The 18,311-nt window shown below is 40.2% G+C and overlaps 1 protein-coding gene across 1 annotated transcript; it reads right to left on the reverse strand.

Moving 5' to 3' along the window:
* Window positions 1-6,375: 6,375 nt before the first annotated feature.
* abi3b (ABI family, member 3b) lies at window positions 6,376-11,178 on the reverse strand (the record flags this gene model as incomplete). The annotated part of the gene is made up of 6 exons (XM_080747450.1): window positions 6,376-6,811; window positions 8,045-8,131; window positions 8,640-8,704; window positions 9,578-9,760; window positions 10,617-10,778; window positions 11,044-11,178. 6 exons carry the CDS (start codon window positions 11,176-11,178, stop codon window positions 6,376-6,378), a joined length of 1,068 nt encoding a protein of 355 aa, XP_080603576.1.
* Between the last annotated feature and the right edge of the window lie 7,133 nt (window positions 11,179-18,311).

An 18,311-nucleotide genomic window follows, 5' to 3' on the forward strand; every position in this document is an offset into this window, starting at 1 on the left:
TATACTGTAAATATACAGTATCCTTTGTTGGGAAAACGTAACAGCAATAGAAAGAAGACGCACAACGAATTGTGTTGCATTCTGCACACTGTACATACAGTATGAACCTAATTTAGAACTATGGAAGAGTCATCTTTGTCTTGGATTACCGTTTCAGTGCACTTGTCTTATTTTGACAATGATATTTCACGTTTTATTCTTCATTCAGTGTTTATTTGATTTTGTGTACTGAATGCTACATGCCTGTTTTTTTGAAGATGTGCCTCTTGGAGATATCTGGAGAAACTATTACTGAGCGCTCATATACAGATATAATTGATAACAAAAAAATAAACTATCAATTTGCCCTGTGAATGCCCACAGGGCTTTTCAACAGGACTGCAAGTCATGTTTTAGAAGCTGTAAAATACCACCCAACAGTGTAGACACTAGACAAGAATAATCAAAGGACATTATATATATGGAAGCCAAAGATTTGTCAGTGGCTTCTAACTCTTGTTTTATGATTGCTTTATACCTAACCCGTTTCAAAAGCCAAGTGTGCACTCTATAATTTCTACATAGAGCGCGTCACCTATTATTCATGTATATGTTCCTTCATCATGAAGAAAGAATAAGAGTGCTGTCTATTTGGATATTTATTTTATTTTCCCTCGCAATTGTAAATATTGTATTGTAACAAAAGGTATATATGACATAGAGAAAATACTTTGGTGCTTTGATGACAATCCCAGCACTGTCATTTTTGATGTTCATAGAAAAAGACATTAAAAGAAATCTTAATATTCAGAGCGATGCCTCTGCCTTCAGTTAACAGTGTTAACCTTTTTTGCATTTCTGTTTTATTTCAACAGTGAACAGACAGGAAAGCTGTGAGGGGGGGTAAATAGCAGCAAAGTGTGGTACAGTATGCGCTCTTACAAGGTGAGCCACCAGGGCTAAACTTTATTTTAAATCAAAATCACACAATATTATAATACATTAATTTAGATACATTTACAGCAAATTAATCTAAATACATATTTCCATCATATTAACAATGATTCCTTCTTTTTCAATGAGTCCTCCAATTATCTCTTGTGCTGTTGTATTTTCACGGTATATTGCAAACTTAAGCATAAACTCATTTTGTAAAAGAAAGAAAAATAGCAAAGGTTTTAAAGTGAAATGAATACAACTACAAATTGCCTTTTGGCCTAAAGGAGGCACTAGAGGAAAGGCCATGTTAAAATCGGCAGAGGCATCATCTGGGAAGCATGAAGAGCTAATTCCATGGCAATCCATCCAGCCAGTAGTGTTTTGAAATAATGTTGTCCAAAGGGTTTGACAGACAGACCAACCGACGGACACAGCCATCCCCACTGGAGTCCCGGCTCTAGTGGGGGGCTAACAAGCGTGCATTTAAGAAAAATGTCAAAGGTTACATCTTGTCACTGTGCAGAAGCCTCATCACTGTATATAAACTTTTTTCTTCGTCACACGACAGTGTATGACAAAGCTCACGTCACGATGCGTTGTGAGCTTGTAGATCTGCCATTTCTGAAGAGCTTCATTCCATTTCCTGAAAAGCAACGGTTTTGGACATTCAAGTTTTCCACCCGACAGCGACTGACTCTGTAGGTTTGGAGACAGGGGTGTCGCACTAGATTCTGGGCCCTGGGTACTTTAACTATTGAAAAATAGCAGATATACAAGCTCACAGCGCCGAGTGCCGCACTGCAAGCTTGTAGATCTGCTATTTTTGAAAAATCGTGAAAGTCTTTGAATATTTCAAATCTTTCTAAGGTTTTTTGAAAAACCTATGTTTCTATGTCAGTGGTGCTCAAACCTTCTCATATGAAGGACCCCCAAAAATGATACGTATTTAGCCACGGACCCCCCCATCTCAAAATATTTGGTTCCAGGGACCCCCCCAGAAGCAAAATTTGAGTTACAAATGTTTGCTTAAAAAACACCTATATTCAAAGATTTGCACACATTTTCACGACTTTTCAAAAATAGCAGATCTACAAGCTCGCAGTGCGGCACTCGGTGCCACGCTGTGAGCTTGTATATCTGCTATTTTTCAATAGCTAAAGTGTCAAATCATTAAGGGCCCTTAATGATTTGACGCCCCTGGGTTTGGTGAGGTCAGGGGTTGGTCTGTGCAGGTGGAGATGAGGGGTGTGCTGTCAGAGGCAGGTTTATAGGATACATCCCATAAGCAGGCGGTGGACCCCCTGGCTGAGGGCTCCCCCGTTTAGGGTCAAACTGCAATGGGGAAAAGAGGTTCATTGTAATCGCAACTTGTTTCTTTTCTTTTAGACACTCACTCAAAGTTAATGGGTCTTACAGTTCCTTGTTTGGGTCAAACAACAGAGGAAAGTCTTCCAGAATAATAGCAAATATAATTTATTATGTAGTCAATAATATAGCTACAATAATCTCTTCTCTTCTCACAATTTAGCCGATAATGATGGAAACCCATAACTGTGGGTGCACAAACTGTGAGGGTGCACAAATGGACCGAGGGACCCTTCATTTGTGCACTTTGAGTTACAGACCTGTAAGGGACCATTTGGAGAAGCACTGAAGTATCATACCAGTGAGTATGGTGGTGGGTGATCTACTGTGCTGTAGCGAGGAGGGAGTCTGTCGGTGTGTCTGTCGCCCTCTTCCTGTGTTACAGACACATTGATGACACAGATGGAGGAGGGCCTGTCAGCTTGTTCTGGCGCCGTGCCACGGCTTGCCCTTTTCTTCCTGCCGTGCACGTAGAAGCAGAGTAGGATCATTGCTATGAACACCATCACGACAGGAAATCTGGGGGAATATATTTACATTTCAGAATCTGAAAGACTATTGTCACTTCTTAAAAACACTTTACATTTCATTCGCCTGGGCTCCGCAGACTTGCAGTTCAATAATAAAACAAATACAAAATACCACAACACCATCATTATTATTATATAAAAAAGTCATCAACGTCTAATAAAAACTAAGGAATTAAAAGGTAATAGGCCATTTTGACCTGTTGCTTAGCCATACTTACATGTACTCATTGAACATGACTAGACTTATAACGAGGTTGCTGACATTACTGCAGAAGAGGAAAAACAGTTAATTTTAGGAACAGCAGAACAATTGTGACATTTCTAACAAAACAACAAATGGGAACCTTTGGCTTCTAGGTTAACGCAGTCAACTTCTCGTATTAGACTTCCTATTGCTTACCTTTTACAGGTTTTTCAGGTGATCCAACAGATTTACTATACATAACAGTAATACTTAACTAAGCAACATCTCTATGACATTGTGTCAGAGGATATATTCAGCAGACTTTGGTCAGTGCAAATGACACTGATCATCAAATGGGTGTTACCTGATGTCACACAGATCAAGACAATGTTTCAACATTTCGTCGTTGTCGAGTGGAAACCTTGTATGTCCAAAACCGTTTGTTTTGTATTTATTATTTTAAAAATGACTTAAACTAGTGAAAACAGCGGATCTACAAGCACACAACGCCTCATACCGCGAGGCGTTGTTTGCTTGTAGATCTGCTGTTTTCACTATTTTGTACAATGGCCTTGTATGATGAAGCAGGGATTTACTTTGCGAAAAGAATTACAAAATTGAAATTTGGAGATACAAGGTTTCTGCCCGACAGTGATGATTTGTTCCTGCAGTCTGTACAAATCGGATGGAGCACCAGTTGAACCAATTGTGTGATGAATATCGTGGCGGTTATGAGACCTTACCTGACTAGTGTTATTATAGAACTATTTAAGGAGATATTGTCATGTTAAAGAAAACAAGACTTTGTAAATTAATGTACTGATCAAAATGACTGACCAGACTAACCTTCTGAATGTCTAAATCAAGACTTTGTGCATAAGAAAGTTGTGATAAACACCACCAATATGTAGCAAGGCAATATTCACATACTAAACCATATGTCCTTTCTCATATCAATATACAACATTATACATTACATCACACACAAGAGAATATGAACTACTGTATTTGCATTAATGTTCTGTGTAGTATTTGATGTAGTAATGATTGAAGTTATACCTTAAGCCTGTAAAATAATTTCTCGTCCCAGCTTTAGAAAGACAAAGGTTTGACACAGGCCACACCATTTAGAGAAACTAGACAATCCGCAAATTGTGTATGTGGATCTGTGTGAATGTAATCTTACCTTAGTTAATTAAGATCTCAACATGTACAATACGTCTCTTAACCTGAGTGAGTTTTCCAAGGAACTTGAGTCACAAAGGAGAGGTTTTATAGCCTTATTGCTCAGTTTAAAGTCACAGCACTTTAAGTAGAGTACTATATTCTGATATGTGGAATATTATTGGTCTATTGGATGGAACCAACCTGAATGACCTGAGAATCTCCTGAAGAACCCCTTGCCCCTACACACACACACACACACACACACACACACACACATACACACACACACACACACACACACACACACACACACACACACACACACACACACACACACACACACCTTGCTGCACAGGTCTTTTGGTGGCACAATAACTAAGTAAAATGGTAAGAATCATAAGCAGGGGTAGTCTGAAAGAGATGAGAGAGGAATTGTGGTTTTACTTATAGGCCTAGCTTGCCTACATAGAAAGAAATCTATGTGCACAATTCTGTAAATTCCATTACAGTGAATAGGATTTTCTTGTCAGTGACAAATTATTCAATTGATTTATCCCAAAGTATATGCTGTCTAGAAAACACAAAGCTTTTAGTTTACTCATGTGATCATGGCATTTTTTTTCTTTTCTCTCATTTGAAAAATTGCAACAGAGGCAGTTTGTGACTTGGAGGTTGTAGCTAGCTATTTACATTCAGCGCACATAAAATGTAATCTAATTGCTCAATTTCACTCCCAAGTCTATCTCCATGCTCGGTTGTCAAAGCTATTTACATCCCATTAAGAAATAATCAGGGTGTGTGTCCCGCTGTGATTATGTGTCAGAGTTGCATAATGTCTGAGATTTTCTGTGGGTATTTTCATTTCATGGGCACTACGCTAGACTTTGAGCAGCTCTTACGGACAGATCAACCCAGATGTTCAATAATCAAATGTTAAGAATTATTTTCATCTATTTTGACCAATTTTTATATTTTTGAGAGGCTCAGCTACTTTGATTATAAACAAACCTAAGAATTTTTGTAATAATTATAAACAAACCTAAGAATTTTTGTAATAATTGCACTATTCAAATAATGCTTGACTTGTCTAGATCTACAGTAGTAGAGTAGTAGGGTAAATTGCTACAGTATTCGGTTCAATAGAGGTCACCTTAAAGCATAATCTGTATGGTGTAGTTGAGCACAATAACTGTCCAATTATGAGTTTCCTGTAGGGCCTCTTTAAATAACAATATGCAACATGAGGCCTTCCACCGCCTCGGCGACCTTTTTAAAGTAGCAGAGCTTACCTGGGTTAGTCAGTGACGCAAACAACTTACAGTATCGTCAACACTGTTTTTGACATCAGTTGCGACAGTTGGAGTGTGACTCATGTTGAATCACAGGGGCCAGTGCCAGATGAAAAGCCTTTGATGGGTGTACATAAGGGGTAAACATGACTGTCAATAAATATGTAAAGACGAAGCGAATAACATTACCATCCATTACAATAAAAGGAGAGGAATAGGGGGATCCTCATTTCAGCATGTACCATAGCTCAGGAATGCAGCCTCAGTGCTGTTGGAACATGTAGAACGGAGCTCTCTGGCTGCACTCCATGCATAGGAATGTTTTGAGTGGAGGTGGGGGCGGCATTCGCAGAAAAACAATTTGCTCGAATTAATACTTTGATGCCCTTTTCATGCAACAGCAAGCAGCCCAATACGACAACTCTTCATACACACAAGTTCTTTTATTCGTGTTTAGCAAAGTATCCCTCTGTTATTATACCAGTGGTTCACAAAGTTTTCAGGTCGAGACCCAAAAGAGAGATTAGACCCAAACTGGTGAAAATGGCCAATCTACAAGCACACAACGCGCGTTGCGAGCTTGTAGATCGACTATTTTCACAACTTCTTAATTATTATCATTTTTTATTCTTGCAATTTGTTTGTTTGTTTTAAAATGTATTAAACCATTTTAAAAATAATAATTAAAAAAATTATCTTTTGAAATGTATATATTTTTTCATGTAGGTAAAGGAAATGGGATTTGTACTCGAGTTGTGACCCATAAAAAAAACTGTGACCCACTGTTTGGGAAACAGTGGCTTATACAGTGCAATACAAAAAGCCATTCTATGGCCAACCCAACAGCTCACTCGCTCATGTACACACACAGCTCATACGGTCAATCAGGAGCACATGACAAGGTTAACGCCATAAACGTTCACTATCGTAGGACCGGGGGTGGAGGCGGCGGAGGTGGGGGTGGAGGTGGTGCGGCTCCTGACCCAGGTGGGGGTGGTGGTGGTGGTGGTGGTGGAGGAGGTGCAGCTCCTGACCCAGGTGGGGGTGGTGGTGGTGGTGGTGGTGGGGGAGGAGGTATGCCTCCTGATGAAGGAGGCGGAGGAGGAGGGGGAGGAGGGGGGACACCTCCTGATCCAGGTGGGGGTGGGGGTGGAGGGGGGAGCCCGTTAGACGGACTGAAGGGCGGTGGAGGTGGCGGGAAGCCGGTGGGTGAGGTCATGGAGGGCGGAGGGGGCGGAGGGGCAGGGAGGCTCGGGTCAGAGGCGGCGGCGGGAGGAGGAGGAGGAGGAGGAGCGCCGCTGGAGGCGGATTGCAAGGTGGGCACTGACGGCGGGGCCACTGCTATGCCAAGGCTGGATCTGGAGGGATCGAATGAATACATCGTCAACACAGAGGGACAGTTGTCTAGTGCTGCAGGGGTCTTCAACAGGGGGTCCGGGACCTCTAGGGGGTCCTCAGAGTTACTACAGGGGGTCCTCCAAATCTTTGTGTGATAGAAACTTTTTTTCTCCTTTATTATATGCATACACTTGAACCCTAGTCCATATTCTGAGAACTTTGGCCAAAAATAGCAGATCTACTCGGTAGATCGGCTATTTTTGGCAAAGAGGTTTGGTGTAGAGGGGAAAAAGGGCAGACTAAGTACAGAGTGAAATGTCAAGTATTGACGGTTCAATCTCAAAACACTAATTGACATGAATCCAAAAAACATTGATTGTGCTGTCAAACGATATGTAAAACTATAGGGAATCTATGAAAAGGTTGTGGGGGTCCCTGCTTCATCTCTCCTTCAACTAAGGGGTCCTTGGCCTGAAAACCTTGAAGACCCCTGGTCTACTGCTTGCATGTAATTGAGCTGGACAAGAACTACTACCAAAAGGGTACATGAAAAGGTTCTGAAACGTCGGATCCGGGGCCCACCAGCGGTCGAAATGGATGCTTACAGAGCTGTAACTCCCAAGAGTGTGCAATGGAATCGTATCTCTGGGACCCCAATCTACAATGTAAAAAAAATCACATTGAGGGTGGTCTATTTGGTTCCACACTCGGTTACAGGCCCGTAAGGGACCATTTGGGCCTCCTGGTGGTACCCTGATCCAAGAACCAGTGGTCAAACTGTAAGTATTGGGCTACAGGAAGTTCTACTTCTCCTGCACTCCTTGTGAAATGGAGATAAAACTGGGAACGAGGTTAGCATGCCATTCAATTTTGTTAACAAGTGTGACTGACACTAATGACATGCTTATGGAAAAGCTTTCCTTCTTTACCATCCTTGTTTGTCTATCTAATCCCACCTGGACGCTGTCCTACCTGGGCCCTTTCCGTTTCACTTACTTTGCATTTTATTTTAGGAAATAGGAATTAGCAGAGGTGCTGCACACAAGCTTTCTGTGGGACTCTGTGTTAGGCTATGAAGGGGTACTCATAGGGTAGGGGGTGCTGTTGTATCATGTGAACGTGTGGAAGGATGTGTGTTATGTTTTAATTGATGAGTGTGAGATTAAACACGCATATTGTCTTGTATGAACATATTTGACAAACAATCCTGATTGTGATTGGTTAAGTGTGGAACAGGGAGGAGCTGTTCTTACCCATAGAAGTCAGTGAAGCTGGACATGGACTCGCCAGGGACAGTGGGAGGAGCCACAGGACACTCCACTGGCTCTGGGACTCGACTGCTGAAATGATGGCAGTCAAACATCAACCAGTCAGTTCAATAACACTATTATTCCTGGGAAACAAAGGTTACTGGTACACCCTCTGGAAAAGGCTTGGGTTAAATTGGAGTATTAAAACATCTGAAGACAACACTAATTTAATACGATGCTCTGTGTATTACTCAATTCATTTACGGTAGTTAAGTAACACTTCATGAAAACGCATACAGCATTTGGGGTTCACAGATTACAGTTGTAATTCAAACATATTTACAGCAATTATGATAGTATTGCAGAAGGTATTATCCTCAGTCCATGATAAAGAAAATATGTTATTGTCTTTTTAACCGTAGAAAAACAGAAAACAAGCAGTCTATAATAACCCATGCTAGCAGCTTTCAGTATCTGACATGATGTTTCGTGATGTTTTGAGTATTTGTTGGCTGCTGTGGGTATTGTGTGCACTGCTGCAAACCTTGTTTCCCCAATTCCCATGGGGGATGAATTAAAACCTTGAAGTTGAACATACCTGGAGCTGCTCCCAGCACTCTGAGTGCTCTCTGCGGTTCCAGCTCTCGGTCTGGGCTGCTGCACCTGGGGAAAAGAAGATAAAGAGACATGCCTGATCCATCACTTTGCCAGAGTCAGCCATATATCACGGCAGAGGTCCAACTGAGAAGAGAAAAATGCATCATGCTATGGATCTAATGCTAAAGTATTCCAATGATGAAAATGAATGTGAGCATTTAGTTTGATGTGGAAAGTGGCACTATCGAGGTTTATTATTGACAGTTTGTTTTGTGGTGATATATGTTTTAGTAGTAAGAGACGTTTTAAATCTCACCCATAATTTGTTTTTCATCTACATGTTTCTTTACGGCGTGGCACTGTAGGGGCCTAATACTGGTCTATAGAACAGTGGTCCTCAACCGTGACCCCCAAAATAATCATATTTTAACTGGGGACCCCCGCACAAGCACTTGGAATTGTAGGAGTTGGCATTACATTTGGTTTGACTCGATCATTGTGAAAATAGCAGATCTACATGCTCACAACGCCTCGCAACGCGAGGCGTTGTGAGCATGTAGATCGGCTATTTTCACAATTTCAGCCTCTAATATTTGACAATTTGACCAATGCTTGACCAGAGGTACTAAAAAGGTCTTTAAAGTTCTTAAATTGTCACTTTAAATATGTGCAGATACCCTCTATACACTTCAACTTTATGTTGGTTTGTTTACTGTTGAGTGAGAAAACAACACCGTTAACATTTAGCTTAACATCTGGGGACCCCCCAAAATAATTTGGGGACCCCTCTGGGGGTCCCGACCCACAGGTTGAGAACCGCTGCTATAGAAGACAGTCTGTGTGTCTGCGTTTGTGTGTTTTCACAATTTCAAACGATTCATGTTCTTAATTCTAAATATTCAACTTTAACCGAGGATCGTAACGTGGCAAAGTCCTCACCTGGTGGAAGCAGTGTCCGATGTTGTCCAGAATGGTGTATGATATGGGGACTCTTGCGTAACGGCCGTCTGGCTCAATTCCAGATGTAGGCGGGAGCATACGCTTGGTGCGGGACATCTTCTTTACAGTAGTGTTGGCTCCAATCTCTCTCCTCGCCACCTTTTCATTGTGTATAGCTACAGCCTGGTTGAGACCACACACACCACAGTTTTTACTTTTAATCATCCTTTTTCTCCATTGAACCAACATATTTTCACTTGGCTCATATCAGCGGTGGAAAGTAACTAAGTAGGCCTACATGTCATTTTGAGGTACTTTTACTTTACTGGGGTATTTCCAATTTGAAAACTACACACTATTGTTCTAGGGTTCTACTTTGCAAGCAAAGTGAACCTGCCATTGTTAAAGAAAAGGGAACGCCCACTCGGTTTGTCCCTCTTCTTCAGAAGCGTAGCTATCAGACTCTGTCTCGAGAGAATGTGCTTCACTTGACATCACAATATATATTATAAATGCCATGGTATATATATTTACATTTCCCAGAATTCCACCTTTCTATTACTTTGTAGGCTTTTTTTATTACAAAATATACGTGAACCTATACAGCCCTATTTAAACTTTGACTATTTGAAAATAGCTGTATAAACAGGTGCTGCCCCAAGAGCTGACTATAGGCAATTTTGTTAGAGGTGGACCATGAGAGTATAGTAGTTCAGACTAAAGGTGGTTGATGACCTATTATAGTGAGATGGACTACATGCAGTCATTGTCTGACCAACAAGTTGGCTGCCAAAAACATATAACAATCCAGATAATACAAGGCTCTGTTTGCAACAATCATATTCTTCTTGTCAGACATCTATTTGGTATTCCAAATTTCTGTTTAACCACTTCTAAGCTGGCATGCACATTTAAGCATGTACAGTAGGCCTAATTTGACAAAATATGACACTTTTCAGAATTGTCCAAAATAGCATAAATAGCAGATCAAGAAGCTTGCAACCTTATATAATTCAAACCTTTGACTGTGATTGCTCACCAGTGAGAGCAGATTGACGGAAGACTCCATATGTTTCATCTGCACAGCCTGTGCATCCAGCAGTCTGAGCACAGCGGTGGCCAGGCTGTTGATCTGGTAGGTCACACTGGCCAGTGACTGGGTGGTCAACGCCTTGGCCTCTTCAATAGATGAGTGCTCTGCCTATATGGGTTAAACGCAGTACCATGTCTTATGATAAATAAGTAGGCTGCTGTGAAAGTCAATATCTCAATATAATCTTGAAAATACATTTGTTGTAGATAATGTAACTTCAACAATTAGGTCTACTTCACTAACTTACATTACATTTGTATTTATTAAAAATGATTTAATGTATTTAATTAATAAAACGTAGCCCTATACTTTTAACCAAGTTTGTTCAATTGGTTAGTTTACTGTATATTCTCCTCAAAGGCAAGGCACTCACCTGAAGGTAATTATTCTCGCAGTAGTCGGCAACTTTAAGGAGGTTGCAGTGGTTCTCAATGAGCCCTTTCCTCGCAGTTGGTGCTTCTTGCAATATTTGCGAAATAAGCTCTGACAATTTAGTTTGGTCCGCCATTTCTCCCTAATCTTTGGTAGGCCTAACTTTAAAAAGAAAGAAAATGAAATATGTTTAGCTGCTGAGTAGGCTGCCTACAACGTACAGTCCGCCGGGAGGATGATTTTTCTAAGGAAGTTGTGTACAGTCGCTCACAGGGAGGGAGGGGCCGCTGCTGAATGCGGAATGACCGCAGGCTACGAGCTTTCGCGTCTCTCAGGTGAGGAACTACCGGTACTAGTCTACCATTGGTTGTCTTAACTTTTTATTTCAAGGACCCCATAACTTCGAGAGTGTAGTCCTACAATGGACCCGGGCAAGGCAAGGCACAGGGGTCCATTTGGAGCCCCTCAAAAGACAATTGTAACCGCTTGAGGGTCCCACTCCATGTAGGACCGCACTTTGAAAACCACTGCATGCTATGCTACACCCACCACAGCAGGTCCAAAGGTTGAGCTCTTCAGTACAAATTCATTAAGACGTCAAGTTCAAATTATCGCTTAAATAGTTTAATTGTACAAGAAAGGCTGCATCCCACCGTTAACTTGGTAGAATAATTATTCATATAGAACTTTGTGTCCTAAAGGGAAATAAATATTTACACATAACATGCGTCGATAAAACATTGAAATTGAAGTGCCACTAGAGGTCAGTGTAGGCAAATAATAATATGTGGCGATGATGATGATGATGGTGGTGGCCACTGGCCAGTAGGATAAGAACATACTTGAGTAGCCTACTGTAAAACATTTTGAGTAGGCCTACTACCGGTATCAGTAGGCTACTTTTGACTCCACTACATTTCTAAGTTCTAACAAAGGAAACAAGTAGGCCTATATGGCTATGAATTATCCACTAAAACTTTATTTTAAATCTAGAGAAAATAGCAAATCTACAAGCTCACAACGCATTGCAATGCAATATTACTATTATCTTTTAAATTAAAATAGCCTACAGCAGTGTTTTGATGTTAAAAAGAAAATGTAGGCTGCAAATTATCTAATTAAATTTTAACACAAAAAATGTCCTATGCAGAAATGGATTCTACAGGAAAAAAAGTACTTTAGGATCAACAGACAAGTTTGGTATTGGCTTCCAAAATATTTTGTCTAGAATATAAAGTCATGATGAATGATATACGCTGTAATGATTTTATGGCCATATACATTAAGCTTATTACATGGACTAATAACAGTTTATTGGGATATTTGCTGCCTATGTCTGTAGTGATGACTGATGAGTTATACAGTACAAGAATAATAAAGTTTGTAAAAAGAAGTTCTTGGAATAACATAAAACAGAATATGGCCATGTGTTTACTTTGATTTGCTACATATGCATTTGATTTAAATTAACCACCATAAACATGCCCAATTATTATTCTGCTAATATTCTTCCACCTGAATGAGATCATATTCCAAATATTCATTCTCTTACCATAAAACCACCCAAAGAGTTGGATTAAAAGTGGATTCTAAGTAAAAGACAAACAAAGAGGGCACCCGCTGGCCTACTGGTCCAGGTGCATACCACATAGGCATTGATGCCTGATGGTGTCGCCGGTTTGATTCCCGATCCGGACGACCTTTGCCGCGTGTCTCTCCCCCCATTTCCTTTCAGTCTACTGTCCTATCCAATAAAGGCATAAAAAGCCCAACAAAACTAATCTTAAAAAAAGAAGAAAGTGACGATTATCAAATTGTTCTAAAATGTGCCTAGTCTATATTTGTATGCGGGTGTAATATCAGACAGACTCCAACATCCCTTGAGAGCCTTTCCCTGGCTGCAGACAGTGTTTACAGAACTAATGGGATCACATTCTTTGTACTGTATGCACACAACATTGGTATGCATATTCTGTCATCAGGCTAATTAAAAAAAGATATACCACCTTGGGGACACTCATTACTAAAGCACATAAGGGTGTCCATTTCCTGCATATTGTATGGCTCTTCCTGTCAAATGGTGAACAATCTAGCAGAAAGCACTGCTGCAGCTTTGATATCTTTAAGGCTGATAAGATGGTTGTGAGCAAAGTGTCAGCAGCACGATCCTTGATCATTATTCTCTTGCTCATATGTATGTCAACAAGACTGTAAATCACACGTGATAATGACTCCAGTGCACCTTTTGCCCATTGTGAGCCGTCTGGTGAGTTATCTCTGTACCCTAGTACCCTTTAAAACAAGGCAATATTCATCTGTGAATTAATTAATGGTTGATGGACAAAGTACCCAACCCCATTAATTGAGTCAAAGTGTAGATAATGCTGGTCAAATATCAACTAAGTGACAGTTGCACAGTCAAATATGTAGTTGAGAGAACTGGAGAACTTGCTTTTAAAATACTATATTAAAAAGTGCATGCTTTTAAATGTGTAATATATAAGTACAAATTACAAAGTATAATTTATTTTTAATGCATATCAAAATGTTAAAATGTAGACATTTCCTGCCCAAAATTCAAAGCTTTTACAGAAATGTTCAAAAAAATCTCAAGGTTAGCAATGCGATGTAGTGTGAATACTGTAGTGTAGTGTGTACTGTAGTTTGGCTGTTTTCACTTAACTTGAAATAGGGCTTAAGTGTTTAATTCATTATGTACTTTTCTGCTTCTTAGAAATATAGTGGATCAAAGGTCTTTGAAATGTACTGGGGTGTAAGTCAAGTTTCCAAAAAATAGTACAAATGCTGAAGTACTGTACACTAGATACTTAGAACATTTATTTAAGTACAGTACTCCTGAATTGTTACTGTCCACCATAGCTGGAGGTCAGTTTTGTTCAATGTTTTACCTAGTGGGTCAGATTGATGGCTATATTACTTATTTAACTTTGACTGTGATTGGTTTGGATTCCTACAGGGCAGGTAAAAACAAAGAATAAGAACTATCTGTCATTGCTATTGGACTTGATACATGCTTGTTGTATGATCCAAAGCCTTCTTTGGAAGGGAGTCTAATCAATCAGTCTATTATAGACATATCAGTACGTAGGGGAGAACCGCTTTTTGCTCAAGTTGCCCTGGAAGCAAGAAAAAGTGAGATGGCAGTAAAATCAAAACATCTAGACACATTTCAGGATGTATTCTATCATTTGAAATTATGGGTTAGCATCTATGACAAAGGACCAGAAAAAAAGTGGTAATGTGGCTCAATTTGCCCCAGGTTAGGGGTAAGTTGATCCAAGTCATGGGGTAAGTTGACCCACATGATATTCTTAACTTTAACAGTTTAAACTTGAACAAATAATGTATTTACTTGACAAAACCTGGCTAGCTTAATGCTGATATTTAGCTAAATGATTCACATAGTGTTATACATTGGAATATCACCAACATGCATGATATATAAGTTTAGACCTGGGTATATTGCTTTTAATCATTATACCATAAAAGTAAAAAATGTACTTTGACCAGCAAAAAACACTTTTTTGTGTAGAAATATGTTTGCCACTTTGCCCATGTGTCAACTCTACAGCCAGGTGGAAATGATGGTTGTGTTCTTATTTTAAGGTCAAATGACAACTCATGTGTATAGTTTTAAAGATAAAGGGGGTGGTTCATCTTACCCACAGGTTCATCTTACCCCGTTCTCCCCTACGTACTGTATGTGTGTTATCATCAGCCATTTCCTTTATCTCCGTTTACGACTCTCATTAGAGAAGCATCAAGATATTTAGCTATTCATTAAAAAAAAAGATAAGGCCTCCTGCAATGAGCCTTTATTTGTTTATGGTGCATTACTTCATTCTCTCCTCTTGTTCTGTCATCCAGAGTCATATCATGTTAGAGGCAACGTGCCTACATCTTTGCTGTTCATGAACAAAGTTTGAACACTAGTTTACTACATTAATCTTGTACAGTAACAGTTAGCATACAGTTACAGTTTGCAACAGAAAATACAAAATACTGAAAGCATTTTAAAGTTGGAGCTTAGTTTTGTTTATGAAAGATCATTTGTGGATAGGATTGATTCGCACTGTATGCACACATTCATTTTCCTTAATAGTGTTGTAATGCATGACAATATCCTAAACCACCTGCATTTGGCACTGATACATCATTGTAATTAATTTTATAGTGCTTTCTGTTCTGCATGATTTAATATAGCTGGTAATGTATACCCATAAAAACGCTAGCAGGACACAGTATGCTACACCCACATTTGAAATAAACATAACCTAATTATGAACTATAGGCGCTCTGTGCTGGGGCACAATATCCACTTAATCTGCCGAGGAGACTGTGTAGCCTGTAATGTGTTGTGTGAACAATACGCCTTGCTAAACTAAGGTTGTGCGACCTGATAGCTGAGTTGTTAGGCCAGTGATTCTAAAACCTTTTCATTTCATGGACCCCCAGGTTATTATGCATTTAGGCTTGGGACCTCCATAACTCTGAGTGTACAAATACAAAGAGAGTGTACAAAGTCCTACTTGATCCTACTTATATTCTACTTATATTGATCCCAAATGACTGTCCATGAAGTCTATTTGGCAGAAATGTCCCTGTTGCCCAATTTCCCCTGCAGAACCCAGCAGCCCTCATAGCATACACTGTAGAGTGGGAGCCCATAAGCCTATTGCTTTTACACTATTTGTTGTGTTCAAAAGTGATTTATTTTTTCATGAATGTGTTAGGCCTAATAGTTGTCATTACAAACACATCCATGCCTTGGTTGTGCCACACAAGCCGCCACAGCCGCCACAGTCTCATAAATCATGTTTTGGGATGAGCATTCAGCACAACTGCCAATCAAAGTGACTGTACTGGACAATCATGCATCTTTTACAGGACTTGGCAAAACACACAGAATAACATGTGTTTAGCGTGTGGCATCTCGTGTGGGCCAACAATGACATGGATGTGTGTGCAACCAATGACAACTAATAAGTTGTCCTAATGAGTTGTCCTTTAAGTCTTCAAATTACTATTAGTTCCATGGTACAGTCCTGAGGTCTCCCAAAACCGATGCCCCTTTGATATCATGAATCCCAAAGGAAAGATTTTCTTGCTGTACAAAGCTTGGGATTATGCCCATTTCCTGCAGACCAATGGAGAAAGGGATCAAATTAAAAAATACTAGCTATTTTCTACCACACCCAGTATACATGAGAGACAATAGGTCTTGTATTTCTATGTACTGTATTATGTTCCCTAGTCTAGTTATCTTAATTCTATAGCGCTGTCTGCCCCAGCTGTATTGTGTTTGTAATCACTCCTCATGTGTATATGAGTCTCGTTCCGCAGTCATTCCATGTTGGGTCATTGTTTTGTGTTGTATGCAGGGGTGGATTAGTGAACGGGCCCTACTGGGCCTCGACCCAGGAATTGAGTGTATTGTCTGTCTTGTCATAACGCTGATTGATAGTCATACAGTTGTGTCACTAGTATGACATGTGTCAAAAATAGCTGTTTACAAGCTCACACTGCCTTGAATGCACAAGGTGTTATGAGCTTGTAGGTCTGCTGTTTTTGACATGCGACACCATCCACGACGAAGCATAAATTCCAAATAATATGATTTTTCAGTCAAGTGTGTATGTGTCATGTTGATCCTGTTGAAGTGTATGGTAAATGACATGTAGTTACTGTAGTTATTCTCCTCAAAGTTATAGAAATGCTGACTGTTCGGGTGTCCGTTGTTCCGAAGTACCATTGGTCCGACGGCCCCCATTATAACTAAACTAACCCAAACCGTAACCTCTCACTAAACTATATAACGTTGGTCGGACTACTGGGACGTTGGATTATTGGGAAGTCCCCCCGGTCCCAGTCTCAACGTCCCTTTCCTGTTCCAGCAGTGGAAGAAGAATGTCAGAACAGCATTGATTCAGTATATGCAGCCCTCTTGTCCTTTCCTTTGGGCCCTGTCTCAATGTCCCTTACCTGCCCCAGCACTAGAAGAAAGCCTCAGGGGGTTCCAGCCCCTTTCCATGCCTGCATGTGTGTGAGTACAGTACCTGCACTCTCAAATTCAATTCATTATGCTCCTCAAGTTCCCTTCCTCGTGGGATGTCGGCAGCCATCCCTAGAGCAAGGGTTACTTGCTCTAGAACTTACGTACTGTAAGTTCCTAGTCTAGTTAACTTAGTTCTATGGTCCAGCTGTATCTTTGTTTGTAATCACCCCTCATGTGTATATGTCTCTTCCCCAGTCAGCCCTTGTTGGGTCATTGTTTTGTGTTGGATGTGTTCTTGAGTTCTTGTCTTTGTTACTTGTTTCACCTGTACAGTATGTGTTAGCAGATCTACAGGCTCACAATTGGTCAGCTATTTTCAGTGAAGAGGTTTGGTCTAGACTAGAGGAAAAAGGAGTGTGGGCCAAAGACAGACTCTTGCGGGACACCGGTCAACTAAGTATACAGGGTTTAAGTGGTTAAAAGAAAATGTGCCTGAAAGTAGCTATTCAACCTTTCTCTTGCTGTACTAGGCTTGATCCCCTAAGCTACTGTATTACATCAGCCTCTCTCTAAAAGACTGAAGTGCACACTTGCAAGCTTTTGTAACTATCAATTACCTATTCAGTCATTGTTCCACACAAATAATGATTACTTCCACACACTTTATCTGCTGTGTTGTCAACAAGGGAAAGGTCACTTCCTCTTTGAGTAAGTTCCATCATTCGTGAATTGTATTTTGTTAAGCCATAAACAAATTCAATGACATTGTGTCTGCAGGGGCTAATAAAATCCAATATGACCCCACCCACCCCTGACCACCAGGGGTGTCGCACCAAATTCTGGGCCTTGGGTACAAGGATTCACTGTGTGTAGATCTGCTATTTTAGAAAATTTGTGCAAATCTTTGAATATTTCAAATCCTTCTAAGGTTTTTTGAAAAACATTTTTTAAGTCAGTGGTGCTCAAGCGTTTTCATATGAAAGACCCACAAAATTATATGTATTTGGCCACAGACCCCCCTCTCAAAATATTTAGCTCCAGGGACCCCCCAGAAGAAAGATTTGAGTTACAAATGTTTGCTTAAAAAATACATATATTAAAAGATTTGCACACATTTTCACGACAAAAATAGCATATCTACAAGCTTGCAGTGCTGTGAGCTTGTATATCTACTATTTTTCAATAGCTAAAGTATAAAATAATGAAGGCCCCTCCACCTTGGGCCCTAGTAACCCAGTCCCACTCCCCCCCGC

The sequence above is a fragment of the Nannobrachium achirus genome, assembly GCF_963921795.1.
Source record: "Nannobrachium achirus genome assembly, chromosome: 18".
NCBI classification, from domain to species: Eukaryota; Metazoa; Chordata; class Actinopteri; order Myctophiformes; family Myctophidae; genus Nannobrachium; species Nannobrachium achirus.